The 24,670-nt window shown below is 40.2% G+C and overlaps 1 protein-coding gene and 1 long non-coding RNA gene across 11 annotated transcripts in view; one reads left to right on the top strand and one right to left on the bottom strand.

Moving 5' to 3' along the window:
- The window catches only part of CRACDL (CRACD like), a 69,558-nt gene extending 47,357 nt beyond the window's left edge, over positions 1-22,201 (bottom strand). For 4 of the 10 annotated variants that reach the window (XM_069005926.1, XM_069005932.1, XM_069005978.1 and 1 more), the window contains exon 1: positions 18,180-18,318. In XM_069005926.1, coding sequence (XP_068862027.1) covers positions 18,180-18,253 — 74 coding nt within the window. In that variant the 5' untranslated portion in view covers positions 18,254-18,318. Of the gene's footprint in view, positions 1-8,592; positions 8,695-18,179; positions 18,319-20,675; positions 21,049-21,138 lie in introns of those variants that run through there. The other 6 variants (XM_069005944.1, XM_069005955.1, XM_069005963.1 and 3 more) reach the window with 5 other exon arrangements.
- LOC138105928 (uncharacterized) lies at positions 18,447-20,661 on the top strand. Its single transcript, XR_011148806.1, has 3 exons — positions 18,447-18,770; positions 18,957-19,067; positions 20,384-20,661. It is a non-coding gene; the product is annotated as an uncharacterized lncRNA (long non-coding RNA).
- Positions 22,202-24,670: the final 2,469 nt, after the last annotated feature.

The following is a 24,670-nucleotide window of genomic DNA, read 5'->3' as shown; positions in this document are numbered from 1 at the left end:
TACCAAACTTGTCAAACACACCTTGCAATAAAACACACTGTTACAAATTTGCTTTACTTGGCTATATACTTGTAATGAAGTGTAAACCAGACAGCTCCAAATTGCCTAACTTCAACCACTGAAAGTCAAACGCTGCTGTCCAAATCCGCTTGCGAAGGTGCAGCGTTACAGTAATTGAGACGGTCCGTAATCCGCTCACATCTCCGCGCACATCAGTAGCACAGCGCTGAGAAGTCTCCCGGTTGTTCAGCCGCAGAAGGAGCTGCATGAAGCACTGATTCACGCTGATGAATTGTAACCAAGCAACACTGCCAGCATCTCTCCAGCCCATTGTTCAGCTGAGCTCGGGAGAATAGCAGCACAACAGCACTGAAAAAACCTTCTAAACTCCAACTTCAGTTAAAGGGTACCATCCCTCTAACACTAAGTATAGTAAATTTTTTAACCAAAATTTAACAGAAATAAGATGTTACTTCCGTCTCAGTAAAGATAATGATGAGCCTGAAGGCAGAAAATTAATTTCTGTGTGTCCAGGACCTCTTGTAAATCATCTTTACAAAAGAAAGAGTTGAAATTTACTTTACACAAGAAATGCAGGGCAATGAATTATTCATCTGAGTAGAGGGACAGAAAAACTGCCTTTTTGTTAGTCTGGCTATTAGACACTGAGGGAAACTAAAGACTTTCTCAGATACAGTAACTAATCAGTAACAACACAGATGAGATGGAAAGGAAATAGATATTTGAAAATTTTGTTCAGTGAAAGTTGGCAACCTTTTCCCATGTAAATGTCTGAAACTAACAGTTAATGCACAAAATACTGCTACAACACCATCACTCATGTGAACCTTATTATCAACAGAGGCATTAAAAAATTAGGTTACAATACTGAAATCTTTTTCTTTTATTGCAGTTAAGTCTGAGTGGTGGGATTATTTGTTCTGTTTAATGCCACGGGCCTGGATGTCAAGAATAAAGTTCACTGCAAAATTATCCACTGTTGCCCTTTATGGAAATAAGTTGACACAGTCTGCCAACAAAACTGTTGGTTACTAGATGTTTTTGCAATGTTCAACAGTATTCCCATTTTACCAGAAAAAAAAAAATCATGTATAAATTAAGAATACAATACAGAATTGACTTCTTTTCGTAACATAAAAGACAGGCTAGCAGCTGTAGGCATTTCTCAGAGCATAAAAACCAAAAGCACTGACCTGTAAAACAGAAATAGTAATAACATCTGCTAGACTTCTGGGCTCTGAAATCACATTCCCTGAGAGCAAGTTTCCAAAAGAAAGGCTGGGCACTTATGTAAAATATCGATTCCCTTTTCAATGGATTATGTTTCTCTTTTTAAATTATACTTAAAAGCCTGAGTCCAAAACCACATCCAGCTTTCTTCTCCAGGAACTTATGTAGTAGGGCAAAGTAACAAAATGCCATGGCACTGGCATAAAAATAGATTTATCAATGTCTTTCAGAATTTGTGATATCATAGAATCATAGAATGGCTTGGGTTGGAAGGGACCCTAAAGATCATCTAGTTCCAACCCCCCTGTCATGGGCAGGGACAACTTCCACTAGACCAGGCTGCTCAAAGTCCCATCCAACCTGGCCTTTAACACTTGGAAGGGATGAGGCATCTATAACTTACATTAGATCACCCTCTTTGCTTACGTCCATGCTCATCTTTCTAGTCCCTCTCTACAAATGAGGTTCCTAGGTGTGGCCTTTTCAATCCCATTGTGGGGGATCAAGCAGTCACTCTTCAATGTGGAATATCACCAGGATCTCACACAGGCAGGAATACTGCTTCTTAGGCTCTATCTACTTGATAGTTTAGGGTCCTTCTTATAAGTCCTCAACATTGCCACAGGCTTTGACACACAGTACTCCTCAGAGGCTCGAAGCCTGATCTCCCATGGTACTAGTTCCCACCAACTTCCTCTCAATGTGAACAGATATTTAAAGCAGAACTTGGTCTCATCATCTTCTTTCCCTTCATAAGTTTGCCAGATGGCTTTATTTAGAGTCTGTTCTCTGGATTGGCTCTTAGATTGATTTTTTTTTTTCCTTTACATTTGCCATCTGCTGGTCCAAACAGCTGAATGATACACTTCCTTTTCAATCTCATGGCATAAATTCATTCTTGCTGTCAATCTGGCATCCAAAATAGTATGGCAGGCAGACTGGCAGATCTGGGTAAGGCCTTGCTCCACCAACAGGCGTTTTCTCCTTGTCCCTTTGAGACCCATTAGCATAGGAGAAAAGTTTTTAAGAGGGAACAAAGTACAAGCCAGAGCAAAAGACAGGTACCAAGAAGAACTGAACCATGTTATCTCAATGATGGAAAGTGGTCTGTGTTGAGGCTATTTCTTGGAAGCAGGATTTGCAGCCCCAGCATTCTGTGTTCTTGTACAAAGAGAAGACATCAAGTTGTGCAGCACCTAAGGGCAGAGAATTGCATGTGGACTTCCCAAAGAAACAAATGCTGTGTGGAAAAAAACTTGACTTAGAAACTTCAAATCATTTTCCAGAGTCTTCAGCAACTGTCTTGCTCTTTTCAGTGAAAATGTATGAGGACTCTTGTGAAATAACCGATGTGGATATGGGACCATGCCTGCCCCCTGCAGGGTACCCAGCCTGGGCTGCACTACAGGAGCAGTGCCAGAACAAGGGCTTGCAGAACTGCAACAGCAGCTGGCTGGGAAAGGCATCAGGAGGAGGACAGAAACAGCACAAGAGGCGGAGGAAGGGAAAGGTGCCAAAAAGTCTTGTTATGACCCCACCTAAACGCCTAACAGTAAGGTATTACTGAGTGGCCTGAATGTGCATGTTTTACCTATCTTGTTACGTTAAACTCAGGATTCTTTAGAGACAATTCTGTCTCTTGAGTGTTTGCACATTTCCAAGCACAATAGCTTCTTTTGCTGGCTGAGTCCTTTGAATGCTGTAAGAATACGTTTAAAAAAATAAGAGCAGTAAAAAATATTGATGCTATTCATACTTGAGAAGATGTCACATGGCTCTGGACAAATCATAACCACAGCAACACTCTCAACAAACACATTTTCTAATCCTCTCATTACTATTGTAGCTTTCTTTTAAAGGTAAAGACAGAAAAAATGTCATGAAAAAAATATTAACTGTGGTTCATATCTGAATGGCACAAAAGACCAACAGTTTATCCAAACAGTCTAAGTGAACAAAAGCTTGAGAACTCCTACTTCAATGCTTCTCCATATACATAAATTTGCACATACACTTGCCTTTTTCTGTTTCCCCTGTGGTTTTGGTGGCTCAGCTGACATCCAGTAGCCTGCCTACTCTCCACTTTCTCCATGCATTACATGGTCAAGTAAGTGGGAACAGTGTGACATTTGCAGTGCATGATCTCTTAATGTTTAGATAAATGCTGATACTACAGAGCTGGTCCTAGTTTTCCAGAGCTTCCTACCTCAGTTATGAAGCTAATAAACCTAACCCAGTGGTTCAGTGTCCTTGGTCTCAGCAGCTCGGATCCAATGCCCATTGAAGCCAAAAGAAAGATTCCTTAATTAGCCCATTAGTGTCAAATCAAGTGCAATTAGGCTCGAGTGCCACTGAAGAATAAGATGTATAAATTCTTTTGCAATGCAAATTCCTTTGCTGCTGAACTGTATGGAACTGACCCACCTGCTCCAGGTCTCTGTGTAACCCGATACTTTGTACACCACCCAGACATCAAGGGAGTGGTGCTGAGAAACAGATTTCTTGAAATTCCCAAGCTGCTTTATATGCTTCACGTTGGTGGCTCACAATCAGATTTCTGGTTGTCACCATCATGAATGGAAGGATAAAAATTCAGTGACAAGTTATGAAATGTTACATCTGCTCAAAAAGGTAGAACGACCAGCAAAACCAATGTGTCAAAGAAATGTGTAAAACAGCTCCAGATTTAGCCAGATCCAGCACAAGCCAGGTCTATATTTGAAAGCTGCACTGGTACAGATGTTAGTAGGTGTATGAATAAAGGATAGGAAGACTGTACCACCAGTTTGCATATCCATGGTAACTAAGAGAGGATCTCCTGAGAAAAGGAGCTGTGAGGTGGGGAACAAAGAATTCTTTTCCCCTTTGAGGGCTAAGTAGCTCACACTATCTAGTGAGATTATTTAGGCTGGGGACATGTGCACCTCTGGATTATAAGAGCAACGAGCAGTAGAGAACAATATGACATCTTCAGTCCTCAGAGGGCTTGTCTAGCTTGCATGGCAGTCCATGTCTCTGCATGTTCATAGGTCTTGTTCCACCTAAGCTGAAGTTGATGCAAACACACCCAGTGGCCTTACAAACAACCCATTATAGTATACATAATACACTACAGTACCCAAGATATACACTGGCTGGTTGGGATGGGCAGGCTACAGAAAGAAACAATGGCCTTTATGCAGCTCTCAGTATACAGTATTTAGGCACAAATCATAGAACCATTTAGGCTGGAAAACATCTTTAAGACCACCGAGTCCAACCTTTAATCTAGCACTGTGAAGTACCAGTGTAGCTCATTTCTCTCTGCATGTATGAGTATGTTCTGAATACATTTATGATGATGCAATTGCATCCATTCTAGGCTGGGTTTAACAATCTTTACTGTTTCATGACTAGTCATAAAATTTCTATTACTATTGAAGGACAACATCCAGATAAAGTATAAGTGATTTCAGTAGAATTAGAAAGTTAAAAAACTATGTGCATCACAGAGTGATACCAGTGTCCTCACACACGTGCCTACTCCATTATTCTAATGATTCAAAGGGCAACACTTGAGTTCCCAACTGCTCTGCGTTCCCCAAGCAACTCTCACAGAGCTGCCATCACTCTCCATTTCCTTACAGCCATCATTGGAGCAGGAGGGCAGTGCTACTGCCAGCACTGAGCTGAGCCCATCTGGACTGGATTCTGGGTACCTGCATGCAGAGCTGCCAGACAGGAAGTCAGACAGAACAGAAGAAATAGGCACCATCTTCCAGGTTGCTGTACATAACCTCTGAAGTAAAAGGATGAAAAATTTCTACAAATACAGTTTCTTTTAATAATCTCCTTTTCTTATTCTCCTGCCCTGCTACAATTTTTAGTTTTAGCTATGTGAGTCTGGCAGCTCTCTGCACATGGTCTGATTCTCCAGCTTATTTCTGGCCCAGATTTTCCTTGGGTTTTACTAGAGGCAGGAAAGAGTGATACAAAAAGAAAGGGGGATAGAAAGAAAAGTGAGGAAAACAAAGCCTTAACATACCCAGAAAGTCATCTGAACATCCAAACAGGAGCAGAAAAGTTCCTTCTTCTTTTAAATATATCTTCTGTTTCCATGCTATAGTAACTACATGGTATGTTTTTTAATAGTCTGTTTTAAAATAAGTTGGGTGTGATCTAGTTACTAAATATTGTATGACTTGATAATTACGCAGCAGAGCAAACTACTTTCCTAATCTGGAATAAGATCTAAAACTCTACAGTGCCTTTAAGAAAATGGGACTTAAGTAACTTTTTTTTTTCCCCAATGACTTGTAAGCCCAGGAAAAAGTAATTTTCTATTTTAGTTAGTTTTGAAAGTCTTAGAATGGACAGTTGCATGTAAGCAATTTACACCTTCACTTTTACAGCTACATGAAATAAGCATTGATTTATGCAGCACACAATGTCTTTAATTCTTGATTAACTTCCCTTCAAATTTTCACTGTAAGCCAGTGATATTTTATTAGAGATAACATTGCCACTTGTATTAATTTCCTTCATTATATTCAGTTGCTCATAACTTTGGCAAGTGGTGTAACTTTTAGGTCCTTTGGGTGGGGGGACAAAAGGATGAATAACTCGTGACGGTGTAACTGGAGTCCACCCCACATACAAGAGGCAGGTTCTGGCTGCACAATGAACTTTGGTTCTGACACACTCAACCTTGTGCTTTGACTCAGCAAAGTAAATAATGCTCCTTACAAGCACAAAATTGTCAGGGCGTTCTGTTTTAACACACAGCACATTATCAGGCATTACATATCCAATATAATTAAATAAGACATTTAAAAGCTGAAGTGGTTTCACCTGGTATTTGGCAGTCTGCTGCTCCTTAGCAAAGTGGCTCAGAGTTTAACAAGAAACATCACAAAGACTACCTAAAAGTTGAAGACCATTTTGATTACAAACCTTCTCATGTAAGTAGACCATCTGCATGTTCCTATCACAGTAGCGCTCTTACCTTCACTAGAAGATGGCTTTTGCTTCCTTACCCTAACCTCTTAAAGCAGATATTGTCTCCAGATCATTACAAACTGTACAGACTGTTGTGGAGTAAAAAGTTTTAATAACATCACAGCAGACTCTTGGGCTGAGCTAATACAAGCACTCAGCTTTAGTCTAATTCTAATAGCCAAACAAACAGAGTTAGGATGATGCTCAGTGCTATTGTAAATTCCAGCCACATTCCATACTGAAGACTGGATGGAGAAAACAAAATGGTGTAATCACTTACAAATATTATGAAGAAAACTGGAATGGTCACATTTATTTTGCCCTATGCTTCAGAAATAGAGGCTATTAAAATAACAACTAGTCAGATACAAAAAGCTAGGAGGAAATTAGACTTTATATTATGGAAATACAGCTGACAAATGCAGTGCTGTAGGAGCAGATGTGGTTGAGAAAACAGTGAAATACTTTTCAGCAGAATTTGCAAGTTTTTTTTGTGGAGGTGGAACCAGGAAGCCCTTGCTGGAGATTCCCACACCATCACCCATAGATCCAAAGTACCTATGAGTCCGACAGGAAGTTGAGATGTACCTATCTGCACACATAATCCTCTTATCTTGTTGTGATTGACCTACAGTTTGTGACTTTCATTCAGAATAAGACTGCAAAGCAGCTGAGCTGGTTATTAAACCACACTGTTGAAGTAATGCAAGTAAAAACTACAGAATCTGATTTTAAAGTTACAGTCTAATTGTCAGTATTTTGCTTTGACTAAGAAACTTGCCACATCAGGCTCATTGGAAGAGTTGCAGAGAAAGTTTCAAGAAAACTGACCAAAAATCTTTTGTGTACACAGGACAATTTACAGTGCTCTCTGCTCATAGAGTAATTTCATATCAGATTCACAGGATTAGCTTTTGCTAAAAAAATCCTCTCACAGTGAGAAAGGTCATGGAAACAACCTCTTTGCCCCAGAGCAGACAGCACTTCCTCAAAGCACTCCATCAAATAGAAATAGAGTCCAAATAGAAACACTCATATGCTTGTGCTAACAGTGTTGAGTTACAAACAAAAACAGCAGGCCAGCTACCATTATCCTTCCATAGACTGCAGACTCAATGCAAATGTCAGAGGAGCCAGACCGTTTACTTGGTTCAGGTATCTCTGAAATGGACTAACCTTCAGTCCCATAAAACTGTGAACTTTGCCTGTTCAAATGTTGAAGCCCACTTGGGGATTCTGGAATATCAGATATCCAGTAGTATATTATTACAAACCCATGATTTCAACTTGCTTCTAGGAAAGAAATATATTTCTTTTTCTCCTATCGTCTTCCACTGTTAAATTTCAAGTTAATAACACACTGTTGTGACTGGTTTAAGCAATACTGAAGCAATTCAAAGCAAATCTAAAATGCAACAGAGCTTCCTTATCCAAGAACATAATGAGAGCAACAGAACCATCATCATAGATGCATGGCAAGTCCAAAGAAGCAACTGATGTTCTGGGGCAGAAAAGATGTCCCTTCAGATTGCTATCACAAATGCAGATATTTGTATTGCAGGGATGTTTCTGTGTGAAAGATGAAAGCAAGGAAGGAGAAACTTTGCAGGAAAAACAGTAGCAAAGGCAGTGGAAAGACCAAGGGAAAGCAAGAATAGCTATTCAAAAAAAATCCTAAAAAGGGCTAATGACAGAGCATCACTTCACTGGTGGCAGAACAAAGTAGGGAGTGATACTCAGAGAAGCCTCCTTCCTCTTAATTGAATTCTGCTTCATCCATGGAATCAAGGTTTGTTTGGGGGCTTTTTTAATTACCACAATTAGACCTGGCTTCATCATCAGATTAACATTAGCTAAAAGCCTGGTTTTGACCTAAGTTTTGACAGCCTCAGATCTCAAGTGAATCCAGGGATACAACCCAATTCTGACCTTGCAGCAGATCGCTGTTCTGTCTTGCCCACATATAGCTTTATTCATACACACTACACTGTGATCTCAAATGCCCATGCAAAAGTGGAAGAAGCAGCAGCAGCAGCAGATCGACTTTCAGGTGACTTTTGATGATTTCTTTCACAGCTGTGGCAAGAATTAACACTGGCACACTTGTCAAAAGAAGCAAGTGAGCCTGTTCTCCAGCCAAGAGGCCACAGACAGGACAACACCTACACACCCCACCAACCCACAGGACCCTGCGCTCACAGGAGCTGTGCTAGAAGGCTCCCTTCTCCTGTGCTGAACTCCATCCACCTTTCCCAGGAGCCATAACGTTCCTCACTGTATTCTGCACCCCAGCTTACCAGACTCGTTACCTTCACACCATCACGGCACCCAACACAGTGCTCCTTCAGACACATTTGCAGATACCTCAGAAATTTTGTCCAGCACACAGAAGGAGCCGATTCCCTGAAGTACTTTTGGCTTCTCAGCTGACTGCACTATGTGCCACAGTTTCTCAAAACGAATCTGCTGTTTCAGAGAAACATGAAACTTATGAGAACATGTCAATTCATTCATAATATATGCTCATCTACAAATATGTAACACAGATTGGAACTGACATTCAAGATGACCCACACCCTATATAAGCCTCACAAAAACTGCCTAGTTATTCACTTTTCCAGCTTGGCAAACTAAGCCTCCACACTCAGTGTCAAGCTAAAACATTTGTTAAAATAATTCTTGGCTTCCTTCCACTCCAAACAAATTCATCAGACAGATATTTCAACTCATTTTTGACTCAAGCAAGCAGATATAGGGAGGTACAAAAGTAGAGATGTAGGAGCCTTCATTAATTAGAATATGACTTTTTTTTTGTACACCTTTTTCTACCACATAAGGATAATGGAAGGTTTCGGCTGCTTTTGAGGTCACTGTCTCCAATTAAGAGAAACGCATGAGCTTTAAACAAATCAGACAACCGTGGAACAATTTTAATCCCTGAATGAATAAATCCCTTGGGGGACGTGGCTGCAGAGAAATCAATGGGCAATTCTATTAAGCCTTAACAGCAAATAAGGCACAATCTGGCTTCTACAATGAACCTCAAAGCCACAGATCCTGTCATAAGAATTTATCAGATTTGTGTGATCAGTCATCAGTGTACAGAGCCTGATTATACTCAGAATATCTTCTGCTTACAGCAGCTGTTGGAACAGCATTGTACTAGACCATCTTTGAGTTAGGGGCTATAATCTTACAGCAAAAAAATGACAGTATTAAGTGTTAGCTGGGTGAATACTCATTTGTTCCAGTGAACTCCTACTCCTGCCAGCACCCTGCTGCCCACTGACCTTACCTCTAGCTCCAAAGTGTTAAGAGAAGTGTGAGCTGTGACTGTGAGAAAATTGGCATTTGCTCCCACAGCCTTTTACAGCAACGCATAAATGACCTCCTCTGCCCTACAGACTGGAAGTACTCTCTCTAGCTGTGGGATCAAACACAAATCATTCATACCTTGCTATATAAAGTCCACAGGCTAGCACAGAAAATAGAACTGTGCTTTGAAAAAATCATCAAAACAGAAGACACAACTTCCCCTCCCCTTCAATACACCTAAATGGTCACCTACTGACACCTGTCAGGGTAAGGACAAAATCACTTTGCTTGGTGTGGTTGATGCAGCCACCATCTAGGAGCCTCTGCCTCAGGCTACATCTGCTCTTGTAAGCGAAACACTCTCAGGATCGTTCTGCGGCACCAGAGACATTTCTGTACCTGAAACAAGACTGCTAAACTCTCATGATCTTCAAAAGAGATTGACTACATCCACTCCCCTTGTTGAAAGCCATCACCAGTCTATCCAACCAGGATTGTGTCCAGGGCCGTTCCAACAACACAAGATCAATGACAGCCTGACTCCGGAACATTTCCTGCACTATTGAGTAGTTTAGATGCAACTTCCCTGTCCACCTACCTGAACTGTTCAGATCTGAGATATGTCCAAGGCACATGACAGCTGCCACCTTTGCTCACAGAACCAAATTTCCTTTCCTTGAAATCAAGGTATGAGAACAAGGAAAGAGGGTGAAATTGACATATATACATACAGCTACTACCCAGACAGAGCTATACTACAGACATGGCACCCACCCAGGGCTCACAAGTTCAGAAGTACTCCCTATGAGCATCCACCGTTTAGATGAATAGTTATTGAGGGTAAAGTTTTCACAGCCATTGAATGCCTAAAGATAGAGATGGGAGCCATCATTTCTTGCAGTGAATAGGAAGCATTATCCAATAAGATGCACAATGGGGTTTTCAGGTTAGGTGCCTCATTCCTACTGCAGTTGACTGGAATTATATCCCTGAAGATGTTAAAAGCCTCTGTGTTGAGTGTGATGCCTTTGTTATCCCTTTACACAAAAGTACAATGTCTCTAATCCATTACACTGGCTTATGAAAGAAAGAAATACAGGAATAATACTACAGGCAAGTGTTTTCCTCCTTCTCCTGGGTAAAAAAAAATATATATCACCCGCATATTTCAGCTTTGCAATCTTGCTTCATGTCTATCTCTGAGAAAATAAATTGAAGTCCTATGGAAGCTGCTCAGGTAAATTTGAACACTGCCTAGTAGTGTGAGACACAAGACAGGCAGAAGTAGTTAAGTAGTTTAATTCACACTGGTTTGGCATTTGGTCAAAGAGGTTTTGTAGAAGTAATCAGAAAAAGGGAACCTTAAGTCATTAGAAAGAAAAATAATTTTCACAGTGACACTTGACTTTTTTTTTCCCCAGCATCCTTTCACTGGTGCAAGTTACCCAGAACTCTGTGATGTGCACAATCACCTTAAAACACTGATGTACAGTTAGCACCTCACTTTAAAGAAATAAACCAGTAAAGAAACACAGCACTCTTCATCAGTTGGTTCAGTAGCAATTAGACAAACTGAGTTTACAGTCTGCACCATACTTTCATCTCACAATAAGATTTGAAAAGAGCTAGGCTACAAGATTAAAAAAAAAAAAATATCTATACCTGTGCTCCCATGATTTTGTATCAAATAACTTTTGAGAAAAGTACATATTTAATTGAATATTTGAGAGCAGTAACCTCTACGGTATCTTATAAAGCAGGCTGCTGAGGAACAAGAAACCCATGGACCAGATACAGTCTATGACTTCACTTTGATAACTTTGGACTGAGTGATTCCAGGGGAATGCATTAGGACAAGAAAGAAAGTGAATATGTGCCCTGCCAAATGGGTCTGACAGTTCTCCCTGGGTTGCAGGACAATTCTCATTTCTCCTATAAACCAATACTAGGAGAAAATTATAACACACACTGTCATAAGAAAATGCTCCTCATTAACTGTTCCTATAAACATTAATGGCAAGTAAGAGGGACAAAAGTTATCCTCCTTATTTTAACAAGGGACATCTTTTTGCAGAGTTAAGTTAGAAGTATTCATGTTTGGAAGCTAAATCTAAAATAAATGGGCTCCATTTCATAAACTGTTGAGTACTCCTCTCCATTAAAAAAATCAACCTTTAGTTCATCCACCTTCAGTGTCCCAAAGACATTAGCCACCTAGGAAAATTCAGGACACTTCACTGAAATACACTAACTTGTCTTTCTTTAAATACTCCTTTTTAAAATCCTGAGACAACAGTGCTGATGAGAATAGCATTTTCTTTTTCTTGCTTGGATTATCTGCCGGTGTGGCAAAATTCAGCTACCACTGATAGCTTGGATGCACCAAGCAAAATATGGAGAAGGATCTCTGCAAGTCTGCATGTTCATTCATGTTTACAAAAACTGACATCACACAGATTTAAGAGACTGATTAACGTATTTTAACTGTTTGCTTAAATGATAATCAACTTCAGGTTTCTCATGCTCTTTTTGTTTCACAGTGTCTTATATATTTGTTCACAACACACTGTTGAAGAAATTAAGGGCTGATTTCTGTTTGGCTAAAGACATCAAGTAAACTCTATTTTATTATGATGCTGCCACCTATAGTCTTTCTGAACACCACACTACCTCTCCACAGTTTTGATTTGCATTTAAATTTCTAAAAATTGCATTGTTTATCCTTTGCTAAAACTTTCAACATCATCCCACCCTGCAAGGAAAACGTCAAATAAAATGTTTGGAGAGACACGCTTTTGTTATCTTTCTTCTGTGATTTCCAGCCCCACCAAGAAATCTCCCCAGTTTTGGCTACTCTGATGTTCTCTGATGAAAACTCTGCTTTCAGAAAGTCTGAGAAGAACAGGCGACTCTGAGGTGAATGTCTACCAAACCAGCATAAATGGTTACTTCCAAACACCAGAGAGCATGTCTGAACACACTACACAACCAGCCTACAGTGCAGAAGACAGGATGGAAATCAGATCTGAAGTTTCTGTGAGGCCTAATGGAGAACTCTCACCAGATACTCCTATATATACTTAATTCCTGCTCTACTCCCATACTCTGATTAGGACAACTAAGCAGTGATATTAATTCTCCTCCTCTCCTGTTGTTTTTTTTGTACAACAGTTTTCTTAAGCTAACCTATCATTAAGTAAAAATCAGACCTCGAGTAGACCAGACATACATGCCTTCCACTGCAAGACACAATTGTGGATCTGGAACCTCTCTGTCCTGTAATCTTACCAGCCAAGACCTACGCCATAGGAGTGTTCCTAGCTATGAAACTGTCAACCCAATGGTGATGCATTAAACACTACACCAACTCAAAAGGCCTGTAGCTGCAGAAATTAGCAATTTGTTCTTCTTCTAGGAATGGAATTAGTTAGAAGGACAAATAGACAGATCATGTGTCTGTCCCTCCTTAACCTCCGATCTGTCCAAGTACCTATGGAAACTCTTGCATGTTTCCATGGTCAGCTGATGCAGTGCAACCCCTGCATCTGCCCAACTCCCCAATACCTGGAAAAAAACCTTAGTGATACTGATTCCAGTATTAAGGAAAGAATGTCACAACTGTAAGATTAAAAGAGCTACTAATTTTGATGGCCTACAGTGCCCCGAGTCCTTTAAGTTCCACATTATACTGTATTTATAACCTCTTTGGTCAATTCTAGAATATTTTCCATTTTAGGAAGGGAAGAAATCTACTCGAGTGTAGAATCAAACAAACCCCTTAATTGTAAAATACAGGCAGCTGATTGCATCGTATTAGACAATGAGTTAGAAGATGAAGCCGTTCCTTTGTTATATTCTACTTCTCTTTAAATAGCAGAGTTGCCAAAGCTGATGTGATAAAAGAAGAATGACATGAAGAATGAGAACTGTGTAATCTTCCCATCTTGCTCACCAATTTAAGATACAAAGGAGTAAAAGTGCAACCTGTCTCCCTTGTCTAGAACTTTTATGTGCTGCAGATGAAAAACAAACAAAACAAAACACACCGAGTTTTTAGCTTTTCAGGGATGCAATATTAAACAATGTCATTAAAAATAAATTGACTTTTTGAAAAAATAAACTCCTTTTCTGCTACCAAAAAAAAAAAAAAAAACCAAACCAAAATGAAGAGCTATTGTGTATTTTTATCCATAGAACAAACAAACTGTTTACAGGCACTGTAGCTTGGCAGTGTGAGCTGAAGCACTTTTTATAACTGTGTACTCTCAGGAGTGGCTTGCCTGTAAACTCAGACATTATCCCTAAAATCATTAGTGTTTCCATAAACCAAAAAATTCTGCTGCAGTACTGTCAAGAAATTTTCCTTGAAGGACTCTTTTCAAAGCTACTTCTGTCTTAACTTAGCAACAAACTTCACCAGAAAACCAGCTGGCAGAGTACAGCACAGAACGTATGTGCCAGCTTATACACGAGCCGGTTTTCCATACTCCTGGAGCTGACTGATGAAGTCTGCTCTCGAGCAGCTGGGAGCATGGAGAACCATGGGCCTGAGAATTCTGAGAAACAAAATGCACTGGAAGAAATACCAAAGAAATCAGTGTCCTCTTTTATCTCATTCTCTTCAAACATCAACAGACTGGCTAAAAAACCATTTGCCCTAAGTAAATACTCTTGTAATTACACTTCACTAGACTCATTCAAGGTCATGAAGAGTCAATGATGATAAACTGCTAAGAAGTCCCACTTCCTCTCTTATACCTGTTTTGATGCATATTTCTCCAAGTCATTGATTTAATCTTCCTCTTGAATTATTTCAAAATTTGTCAGAATTTAAAGCATCACCAGTGTGTACAGTGGGATTTGCTCCCAAGGTGCATTTCAAAAGCGCTGTACAAAAGCAGATGCACCATCTGCTGTTTGAAGGGTTCCAAGACACTTTTCTGTTACACTCCTGCAACTACTGGATAAGCTACTACTGCCAAGAGGAATTCTGTTGACTCCCTTTGAGGCTATAGAGACTACAGGCATCAGGAATAATAGGACTTGCAAGAGGTATGAACACAGTAAAACGGTACCATTGAAATTAAGACAATGATTATTTAAGTCTGAGCTTCACTAGAAGTACCACTGCCAATCGTTTTCACAGAAACATCTACTAATACATTTACACTCTTCTCCCAGACCTCTCTGTTTTCTCAGGGGCCAACACACCCAGTTGCTTGGCTTTGAGCTGCCAAGACTTTTAGTTTCATCCTGTTAAAACTCATCAAACAGATGTAGGCATTTTACACTTAGAATTCTACAACCCACTATGTGCACTCTTTTTAGACACCAAAAAATGGAGTACTCCAGAATTCCTATACTGATTGCATTGTTTACTTTTATGTCTAATTTCAAAACTTTCCATTTTAAATGTATTTCAGAGCAGCCAGACATCACCTTGCCTCTTATATTGCACTTTTACCTACATCTATCTCCAAAAAGTTAATCAAATTTGATACTGTATCAGGAAGATCATTCCATTAATGACTTTATGAGATGACACAGATTTAATGAGCCTGTTCTAGCTTCACCCTCTTCATGTGTAGTGATGGAATGAGAGAGGCTGCAGTGCCACACTGAGAAGGCACTGGGGAGAGATTTGTGCAAGTATTGGCCAGCTCAAAAACATAAACTGAGAGGACTCAACCTTCTCAAACCCAAATAATTCTGAGGGAGTTCTGCTGACTTGAGCAATGCACAGAAATGCTTTGGTACAGATAAAGATTAAGTGACTATGTCCATGAATGGATGTTTCACTGTAAGAAAATGAGTAAGTAAATGGTCTCCTTTCCTGACCTTTTTGCATAGACTCTCTCCTCTCTTTAATAATACAGAATGATAAATCTTGCAGTAAGAGAAGACTGTATCTTTAATGCCTTGGATACATTACATTTTATGACTGAATTTCCATCTCTCTTGTGATTGTTAACTCTCTTCCAGTATATGCACAGCTGGGAAAGGAAGCAGCTTTTTCTTAGAGCATGTTACAATCCTAGCATGTATAACCTTCATTCTACTGCCTTCCAACAAAGATTTCCACGTTCAAGTGGATATCCTTTAGTATTCTGGATTTAAACAAACTAGACATACTCAGTTCATCAGCACCTACAATTGCAGAAAGGCACTTCTAGGCTTCTGTAGCAAATAGATAAATGAACTGTGCATTGCTGGATATATACTATGTTTAATGGGCCAAAGCCAGAGCTTACTGTTATGAAGCAAGACCTCAGAGGACAAGAGAACTGATGCATTCCAGCTGTGCAGGGCACTGGACAAGAGATCTGTGACTCTAGTAACAACAGACTTCAGAGTCACCTTCACTTTCTGCACAGTGAGTGCTCTGCAGGTCCCTATCTAAAATGTGTACTGGTTATACTCTCCAGTCAACGACTGGCTGTGCTGGAAACACACATCTGAAATCAAGAGTGGAACAGCTGGGCTATGAGGCAATGACCATTTATTAAATCTTCACACAAAACAGGGAGAACTTGTCTATGTATTGTTAGACATCGATGATGTCACTTTTGTCCTGGTGAATCTGAAATGCAGCTTTGCTGCTGCAATAAATATTTGCCTGAGACATTTCCATATTTCAATCCCATTTTCAGTTCCTCGGTAACAGTTCAGTGCCAGTCCTTGTTATTAAGGAGTTTTTTTCCTCCTTTTTGCTACTCTTTTGTCCTGACTATAAATGCTGAAGCTGCCAGCCAAGTACTGTACAGCTGTTAATGTCCTGCACAACAGAGGACAGCAGAGGCTGTCAGTACCACCACAGGCTGAGTGTGAGCAAACCCTTTCCTCTGTAAAGCTCAGTGGCAGGCAGCACACACGTATTCCCATCACTGCCTTAGAAGCAACACTGCTAGGTTAGCTGGTTTTTTTCCAAGAGAATTAGACCCTATACAACCAGAAGCACATGCTAAAGAAAACATTTTTAATTAAAAACCCAGCAGAATTTAAGCTCACAAGGTCTTTGTGAAAGTAAAGAAACATGACCTTCTGGTTTCTATAAACTCTGACGTCTGTACATAGACAAACTAATTACCCACCACTATAAACAACCACAGACAGCTCCTACCTCATCACTGGATAAACCTAAATGCACCTGCTCCCTTTCCTTTAATGATAAGCCAACTCCTACCCTGAAACCGCCTTCTTTCAATGATTAAAGAGCTACAAGGCAAGTACCAGTAATAAAGTTACTTTTTTTTTTTCCTTCTGTAATCTAATCTTTGCCCTGTAGAAACTGCTGATGAGAGCTCAGTTCCACTTAAAATTTACATAAAAACAATCCATATCATGTTGCATGGAAAAGGACTGTTGCCCCAGTGTTTATTGGCATGGTGATACAAAGACTGAGAATTTACTCTGATGCAAAAATGATGTACAGCTTTGTATCAGTATCAAACCGGCTTTGATGCATGGTTGCTATTTTTGGAAGCTAATGATCTGCGAGTGATAAAGCAAATGAACTTCTTAATGATGACAAATACAGGAGAATGTACAGTGCTGAGTAGAGAACATGATGTCCAACCAAAGAGAGATTTATGGGAGATAGTTATGGTACCTAAGATTTATAATGGCAAAATAAGAGAGCAGGAAAACCTTCTGGAAGATCTTGTGTGTCTACCTGGAAAAACAATCTACTTTCAGACAAAGGACAGAATGTACAGTCCACTGCATGCTTCTAGCTGATACTTACATTGTTTTGGTACTTATATGGATATAAAGCCTAAGACATGCATAACTTTACCCAATTTAAATACATTTAAAATAGCTATAGAAAAAAATTTATGTTTTTAACTTGTGTGAAAATACACAAGCAATTAGTGTTTGTATTGTTGGGGTGCTCCTATAAACGTCTCTTTATATATGGGGTGGTTTTCAGTCAATCGTATGGCAAAACTGGCAGGGTGATGTTTTCACACCTAAAATTTCATGGTGCTCTTAAAAGGTTTTGAACTGGAGAGATTCCTGTACAATAACCTTAGATCCATCACTGGCAATTAAAATTTAATACACTAAATATACTGTTGACAGTAAAGTTCGTCAACAGAAGCTAGCATAATAATGAAAACAACGCATTTGTGGTATTTCAGGTCTAGTGTCCAAAAATATACTAAAGAGAGGGGAAAGTCACACAATTTACGGCTAATTTCAGGGTAGAGGATCAGTCAGCATTTTGAGAGATATTTGAGGAATGGGAGAGGAAAAATCACAGCCTTTAGGGCAAGAAAACATGCCTGCCAGCTGAGCTCAGCCTTCCTGCAGGGAGCCGGGCTGGTGGGAGCACAAGCCTGTTCACCTCAATCCCATTCACACCTTCGAGAAACCTGGAAACGCCGGTCGCGACGTAGCCGTTTGTGTACGTGGAAACCGGTGTCCCACGAGGTACCTTTGGCCTCTAAATTAAACGCCTGTTTTGCTTCAGATTAAGCGTCTCCGGTCGCTGTGCTTCCAGACAAACAGCCTCCGGAGAAGACGCGGGGAAGGAAGCAAAGCCCTGCCCGCCGCCCAGCCTCCCCCGACGGCAGCGCCCGCGGCTTGGCCCGAGGGAGCGGCTGCCCGGCAGGTCCCTCGCTGCCCTCACTCACCTGGAGCCCGTGTGGGGCGGCGGGACAGCGGTGCTGGCGGCGGGGAGCGGCGGAGCCGGGCGGCGCGGGCCCATCCGAGCCGCGGACCTGCCGCCACCTGCCCGCGGGCCTGCCCGCTCCTCCCCGGGCCCGCCGCCACCTGCGGCCCAGGACCCGCCCGCGGCCGCGGGGCCAAAGGCGAGGCGAGCCCGCGGCGCTGCCCCGGGGGCGGGCGGGGTGCGGCGCTCAGGTGTTTTCCACCTCGGCAAGACATTGACCGCGGCGGGTCACAGAGGCACGCGGGGCTGAGGAGAAGGAGTGGACCAGGCACTGTGAAAGGCCGATTTCACCGCCACATCTTTCTGCCTCGGCTTTGTTTTCCCCTGTCGCCTACCCGAAGTAGCTTAAGGTAGCGATGAGCCATCTCCAGGTTATTTTCTCGAGCGAGTTAGAGTGTTGGAGGTGGCGGGGTACTTGCAGCACGTAGCTACAGTCAGGATCCTTGCGGTGGTATCAGAGTGAAAGGCTCTAGCTGAAGTTGCTTGCATCTGTGAACAGCAGTGCCCTTGGACCTTCAAATGGGGTATTTCAAGCTCAGCTTCTGTGCAAGAGGTGAGAAAGGAAGGCTGGACGAGCTGGTTAGAAGAACTGACCAAAATAACATCGAGTAGTTTGTTCCCCACTTCAGCATCTTATCTATTTCAATAAATTCCTCTCAAACTTGTGAGTTCTGGTTTCAACATGAGCACTTTTTTTTTTCTTTCTTTTTTTTTTTTTTTTCTTTTTTTGTCTCTAAAGAGTCTCTCCCGTGTAAAGTCAGTGAGTCTGAGGACAGCAGTTTTGGATAGAAAATACAGGTGTTGCCTGATAAATGAATGAACACCACAGTATACTGCCTTGCAGTCCAAGGTAAAAGCATTAGACTGGAAAATGCTGTGGGGGTTGCTTGTTTCTTAGGGCACTGATAAGGGAGGCAGAAATGAAAATGGAAAGCTGGTGCACACTAACTCACTCTTCAAATGAAAAATAATTTCAACACTACTTCCAGAGCAGCCACTGTGGGTTAAAAAAAATTTCAATTATAGGTTTTATTTCTGCCAAGTAGCATTGTTTTAAAAATATTCATGCTATACTGGCAAAAGTGATTTTATGAAATATTGCTATGTACAGGAAAGAGATATCCTCGTGTAAAGCAAATCTGAGAAGTACATTGTTCACTTGCTTGGTTGCACTGCAGCTCTGACAACAAAGACGTTTTCTGCTTTGTGTACTCTATATAATTGCTTGGGTGTAGGCTGCATTCAAGATAAAAAATGTTTGTTCTTCTCCCACCTCAGGAAATAAAAGCACCAAAAATAAAAGATAGATGAGAAGCCCAAGATAGGAAACTTAAAACTAAGCTTAGACTTTTGCATCTGCTGAAATAAATTATTAAACTTCTTCATGGATTTTAATAAAAATGTGAGACAGCCTAGAGAAAAATCGAATTACAGTATATTAGAGAGTCAGGTGAATAAAAATCCATTGGAAGGGAACATCATTTCAGGCCATGCCTTTATACATAATGTTTTAATTACAAGCAAATTTTGTTTATTCAAAGTTTACTAAAAAAATCTGATCCTTGCCATGAAATAAGGTTATGTTTTAATGTAGTAAATCCAAGTGGAGTCACATGCAAATTTTATCCGTCTTATCAAGCTCTTTTTCTTCTGTTTGGAAAGTGTCCAAAATGTAAAACTAACTGAAATATCTTTCCACGTGTTCAGATAACTGTGCATGTTAATACCACAAGCTATGTATGATTCATTCATCTTCATTTCACTTACTCCCTCTGCTGGGAATTAGCGTGAAAGTTCAGTGGCTCAGAGGAAAGATCATTAAGAGTGCAAGATACATTAAAAAGATTCTTTTGCTTCTTTTATTAGAAGATCACACTTCTTTACAGACCCTCCAGTCTGTATCAGTAAATCAATTTGCATTTCTTGTTGCAAGGCTATCCATTCCAAAATGATGTGGAAGGAGAAGCTAATGCAAATTAACTAGTTAAATATGGAACGTATACTAAATTCTTATGCATTCTACTGTACCATTGTAACTGCCAATATCAAAGATTAAATAAATATAGAAAAGGAAACTGAGTAACAGAACTGCTAAACTATATCTGATGCTGATTTTGCTGATTAGCCATTTTGCTAATACTCCACTACCTACACTGACACCAACAGGATTAGTTGGTCTGAGAAGAAATGAAGGGGACAGAACAAAAAACTCAGCTGTAGTACCACCATAGACTACGCCACACCATGAAGATTTTTTTCTGCTCAAAGACTAAAACCACCTGCTTTAACACTGACAGCAGAATCTTCAATTAGTGTTGCTAAAGTTCAAGCTTTATTAGTGACTGAAAGGAAAAAGAAACGATGGAATGATGGCAGTGGTCAACAAGGGGAGACAGACAGATGTCATTTCTCTAGACTTCTGTAAAGCCTTTGGTACTGTCCCATGTAACATCCTTACCTTCTTATCGGAGAGACATGGATTTGATCGGTGGACTGTTCAGTGGATAAGGAATTGGCTGGATGGATGCAGAGTTGTGGTCCATGTCTCTATGTCCAGGTGGAGATGGGTGATGAGTGGTGTCCCCCAAGGCTCCGCCTTGGGACTGGTGCTCTTCAATATCTTCATCAAAGACACCGTCAGTGGGATTGAGTGCACCCTCAGCACACTGCACTTTGGGCAGATGGCACAAAGCTGAGCGGTGCAGGTGACACAAGAGAAGGACAGGATGCCGTGCAGAGGGACCTGGACAAGCTTGAGAAGTGGGCCCAGGAGAACCTCATGATGTTCAACAAATCCAAGTGCAAGGTGCTGTACCTGGGTCAGGGCAATCCTAGATTATGAGTGGACAGGGAGAAATAATTGAGAGCAGCCCTGCAAAGAAGGACTTGGGGTGTCTTGTGGATGAAAAGCAGGATATTACCTAGCAATGTGCACTCACAACCCAGAAAGCCAGTTGTATCCTGGGCTGTATTGAAAGCAGTGTGGCCAGCAGGTCGACAGACGGGATTCTGTCCCTCTGTTCTGGTGAGACCCCACCAGGAGCGCTGCATCCAGCTCTGGGGTCCTGAGCACAGGAAGGACAGGGACCAGTTGAAGCAATTCCAGAGGAGGCCACCAAGTTGATCAGAGGGATGGAGCACCTCTCCTATAAGGAAAGGCTGAGAGAACTGTTTCAACCTGGAAAAGAGAAGGCTATGGGATGATCTAATTGCATCCTTCCAGTGCCTGAAGGGGGCTTTTAAAACGAGAGAGAGGGACTTTTTACACAGGCAGATAGGGACAGGACAAGGGGCAATGGTTTTAAACTGAAGGAGGGCAGGTTCAGATTAGGTGTTAGGAAGAAATCCTTTACTCAGAGGGTGTTGCACCAGAACAGATTGCCCTGAGAAGTTGTAGATGTCCCATCCCTGATGTGTTCCAGGCCAGGTTGGATGGAGCTTCAAGCAACTTGGTCTAGTGGAAGGTGTCCTCCGTACCACATGGGTTGGAACTGGATGTCTTTAAGGTCCTTTCCAACCCTTTCAAACCATTCTATGATTCTATGAATCTGATTCATTCTAAATCTGCTTTTCTTTGAGTGGAAAAACCAGGATAAATCACATAGATACAAGGCTCCAAATGCTGCTGAAAGGTTGCTTGCGTAGATTTTACAAGAAGCAGGGGAATATTTCTACCCAGAAACACACAATGAATTCTTCCCCATTGGAAGGTGGGACTATATTGTAATGGAGATACTACTCTGTATCCATACATCCTGCTGCTTCTAGTGTGAAGAAGAGATACGAAGGAGAAGGACACCAGAGGTACTGAACTCTTTCTTCTAAAAACCCTGTAAACCAGTTATGCTCAAGTGAAATACCTTCTACTGAGTAATGGGGACAGTTTCCATTGCCACAGGTAAACAAACTTAGTTGGGAACAGCTCTATAACCAGTGGCTAAAAATTAGCATGAATACTTTTACAAATACTATAGGTTTCTTTGTTATGCAAACCACATGATTTTTGATCATAACAGTATAGCTGAGTTTAAAATACTCTTATTTTGTATAAAAACCATGAATTGTATTTTCAGGTTTACCTATGTAAAAAGATTGTGGTAAAAGGCAATTTAAATATATATATAAAAATTAAGTATAACATTGTTCATGGTTGCAAATAACTGTCACAAATGCAAACAAATGATAAATAGATTTTTTTGGTGCAGGTTTCTTTCCAATAAAAATATTGTAACTAAGCAATGACAAGAAAATCACAAGTAACCCACAACATGACGAAACAGATACTATCACAAAGTGTGTGACACATTTTAGTCTGGGCATATATGACAGTAATTCCTGGGTACTGAAAAAATTAAGATGTATTACAGATTAGAGAGTTTACAACCAAAAGTAAAGAACTGTAAATACTCTGAACTCATTATTGCCCTTTACATAAGAACAAAGTTTAATATTCAGTCATGTTCTGAAGGTTTTTAGAATATACTACTGGACAGAACATACAATTCCCAACCAACAAACACCGTTCCATTCCTCTTGGGCTATTACTACAGACATTGCCAATAAGCAAATTTGTCAAATAAAATATATTGTTTGCAAACTTCAGCAAATTCAATTAATTACTTCATTTTTTTCTTTCTCTCAGTTTCTGACTTAGGTCAGACTTAGCAGTGATCCTGCTCTCTGAATATACTCGTATGGTTTCTTTTCCTTAACCATCAAAAATTTTGCAGCAATTAATTTCTGTCAGAAGTCACTTGAAGTCTGTATCTCATCACCATTGACAAAAGTTCCTTTGGCTCCATCCATGACCTTGTAACCCCCTTGCAATTTTCCTGCAAAAACTAAAAGTTTTCATTTCCAAAAAAATTTTTAAGAAAAGGCTAACCCTAATAAAAAGGCTATTACTTTACCAGAGTACTCAAGAAAAAGCAGGTTTATTACATCTTGATACTTATAATCTCATATTCCCTTATTCCTCTGCATAAGAGAAGAATTTTAAAGTCCAAATTGCTTAAGAATCTTCTGGTTTTACTTTGTAGGTGAGCACCTCTTTACTGACTTCCTTATTATGTTACATGGAAAAGCATCATTATTGCAACTAAAGAATTACATCTTAGAACATGGGCCTCTGCACAGCATATCCACTCCCAAAAAGAACTCCTTTTATCTGTACTAAGTTTATCTAATATCTGCTTCTCATCTTCTAGATGATAGCATATTAGTTTTATAGACCAAGATCACATTTCTCAAACTGTTTTATGATCATCTTCTAGAAAAAAAAATCAATATGACAATATGATTGCAAAACAACAAATCTCTTTCTCATCTTCCAGAATAATGCAATGATCATCTTCTCTCATCTGGGAAAATTGTACAATATGCCTTTTAATAACTGCATAATGTGGCAATGGTTAATATCATTATGTCTGCTCCTACAGTCTTTATTACTTGCAAGCAGTCCCATTAACACTGGGGATGGCTGAAATGACTTCCGTGGCTGTGCCAAATAAGGAATGAAGAACCAGGACCTCCAAATTAAAATCAGTCCACCTGTACTGAAAAATATTGTTACTCTTGTGGAAGATAATCCTAAACTTTATGTAGCACATATATATTTATACTTTTTTTTTTAAACATTATTCAGAAACTATTTTTACAGGCTTGTTAAAGCTACCTGTTCCTAAAAAGCAACACAGTTGCTTTTTCACAGTATTAGGTGCATTTGCATGGGTTATGCTGTCTTTAATTATTACTCAAACATGAATGTTAATGTTGAGCAGTCAGCTTATAAAAAAAATTAATATAAAGGAACATATGTGAAAGTTTATGCTTAACCCATTATTATGACCAACATGCCTTTGCTTGCAAAAATAAACCAGAGACCTAAACAATTATTTTATGAAGATAGAAAAAAGGATGAATAGAGGTGTGAATTCTGAAAGCACTTCCTAGTCTCTTTAACAGTCAATCCAGATCATTTGACAGATTAGATTTTATTGTATAAAAATGTTATAACACATTTGATGTGTAAGGTAAGCTTTGGACTCCTATCACTTAAAAATCAGACAGACAAGGTATTTCCCACCAGGTCTGAAACACAAACTGCAGGACACATCCTTTTCACTTTACTGGAGCAAGGAGTCTGGTTCAATAAAGATACAGAGAAAGATGGAATAATAAGAAAAAGTTACTGTCCAATTTACTGCTGATATCACATCCTCCATAGAATGAAAAGGTGACTGTCTGCCTCATCTCCCATCAGACTGTCTGCTGAAATAGCAGCAGAACCCCAGAGAAAAGTAAGGGCATTAATAGTAATTCCAGCACTGCTGTTTCATTATACTTCATGTAGAGTCACACATTAGCTGTGGAAGAAGTCTCTCCAGTTTCTAGCAGTTGTTTCTACAATACCTGTTTCAATGCCTGATAACTTGTCTCAAAGCAGTTGAAAAA

This window comes from Aphelocoma coerulescens, chromosome 1 (assembly GCF_041296385.1).
Source record: "Aphelocoma coerulescens isolate FSJ_1873_10779 chromosome 1, UR_Acoe_1.0, whole genome shotgun sequence".
NCBI classification, from domain to species: Eukaryota; Metazoa; Chordata; class Aves; order Passeriformes; family Corvidae; genus Aphelocoma; species Aphelocoma coerulescens.
The sequence above is the reverse complement of the archived record's forward strand: the minus strand, read 5'-3'. Positions and strand labels throughout refer to the sequence as shown.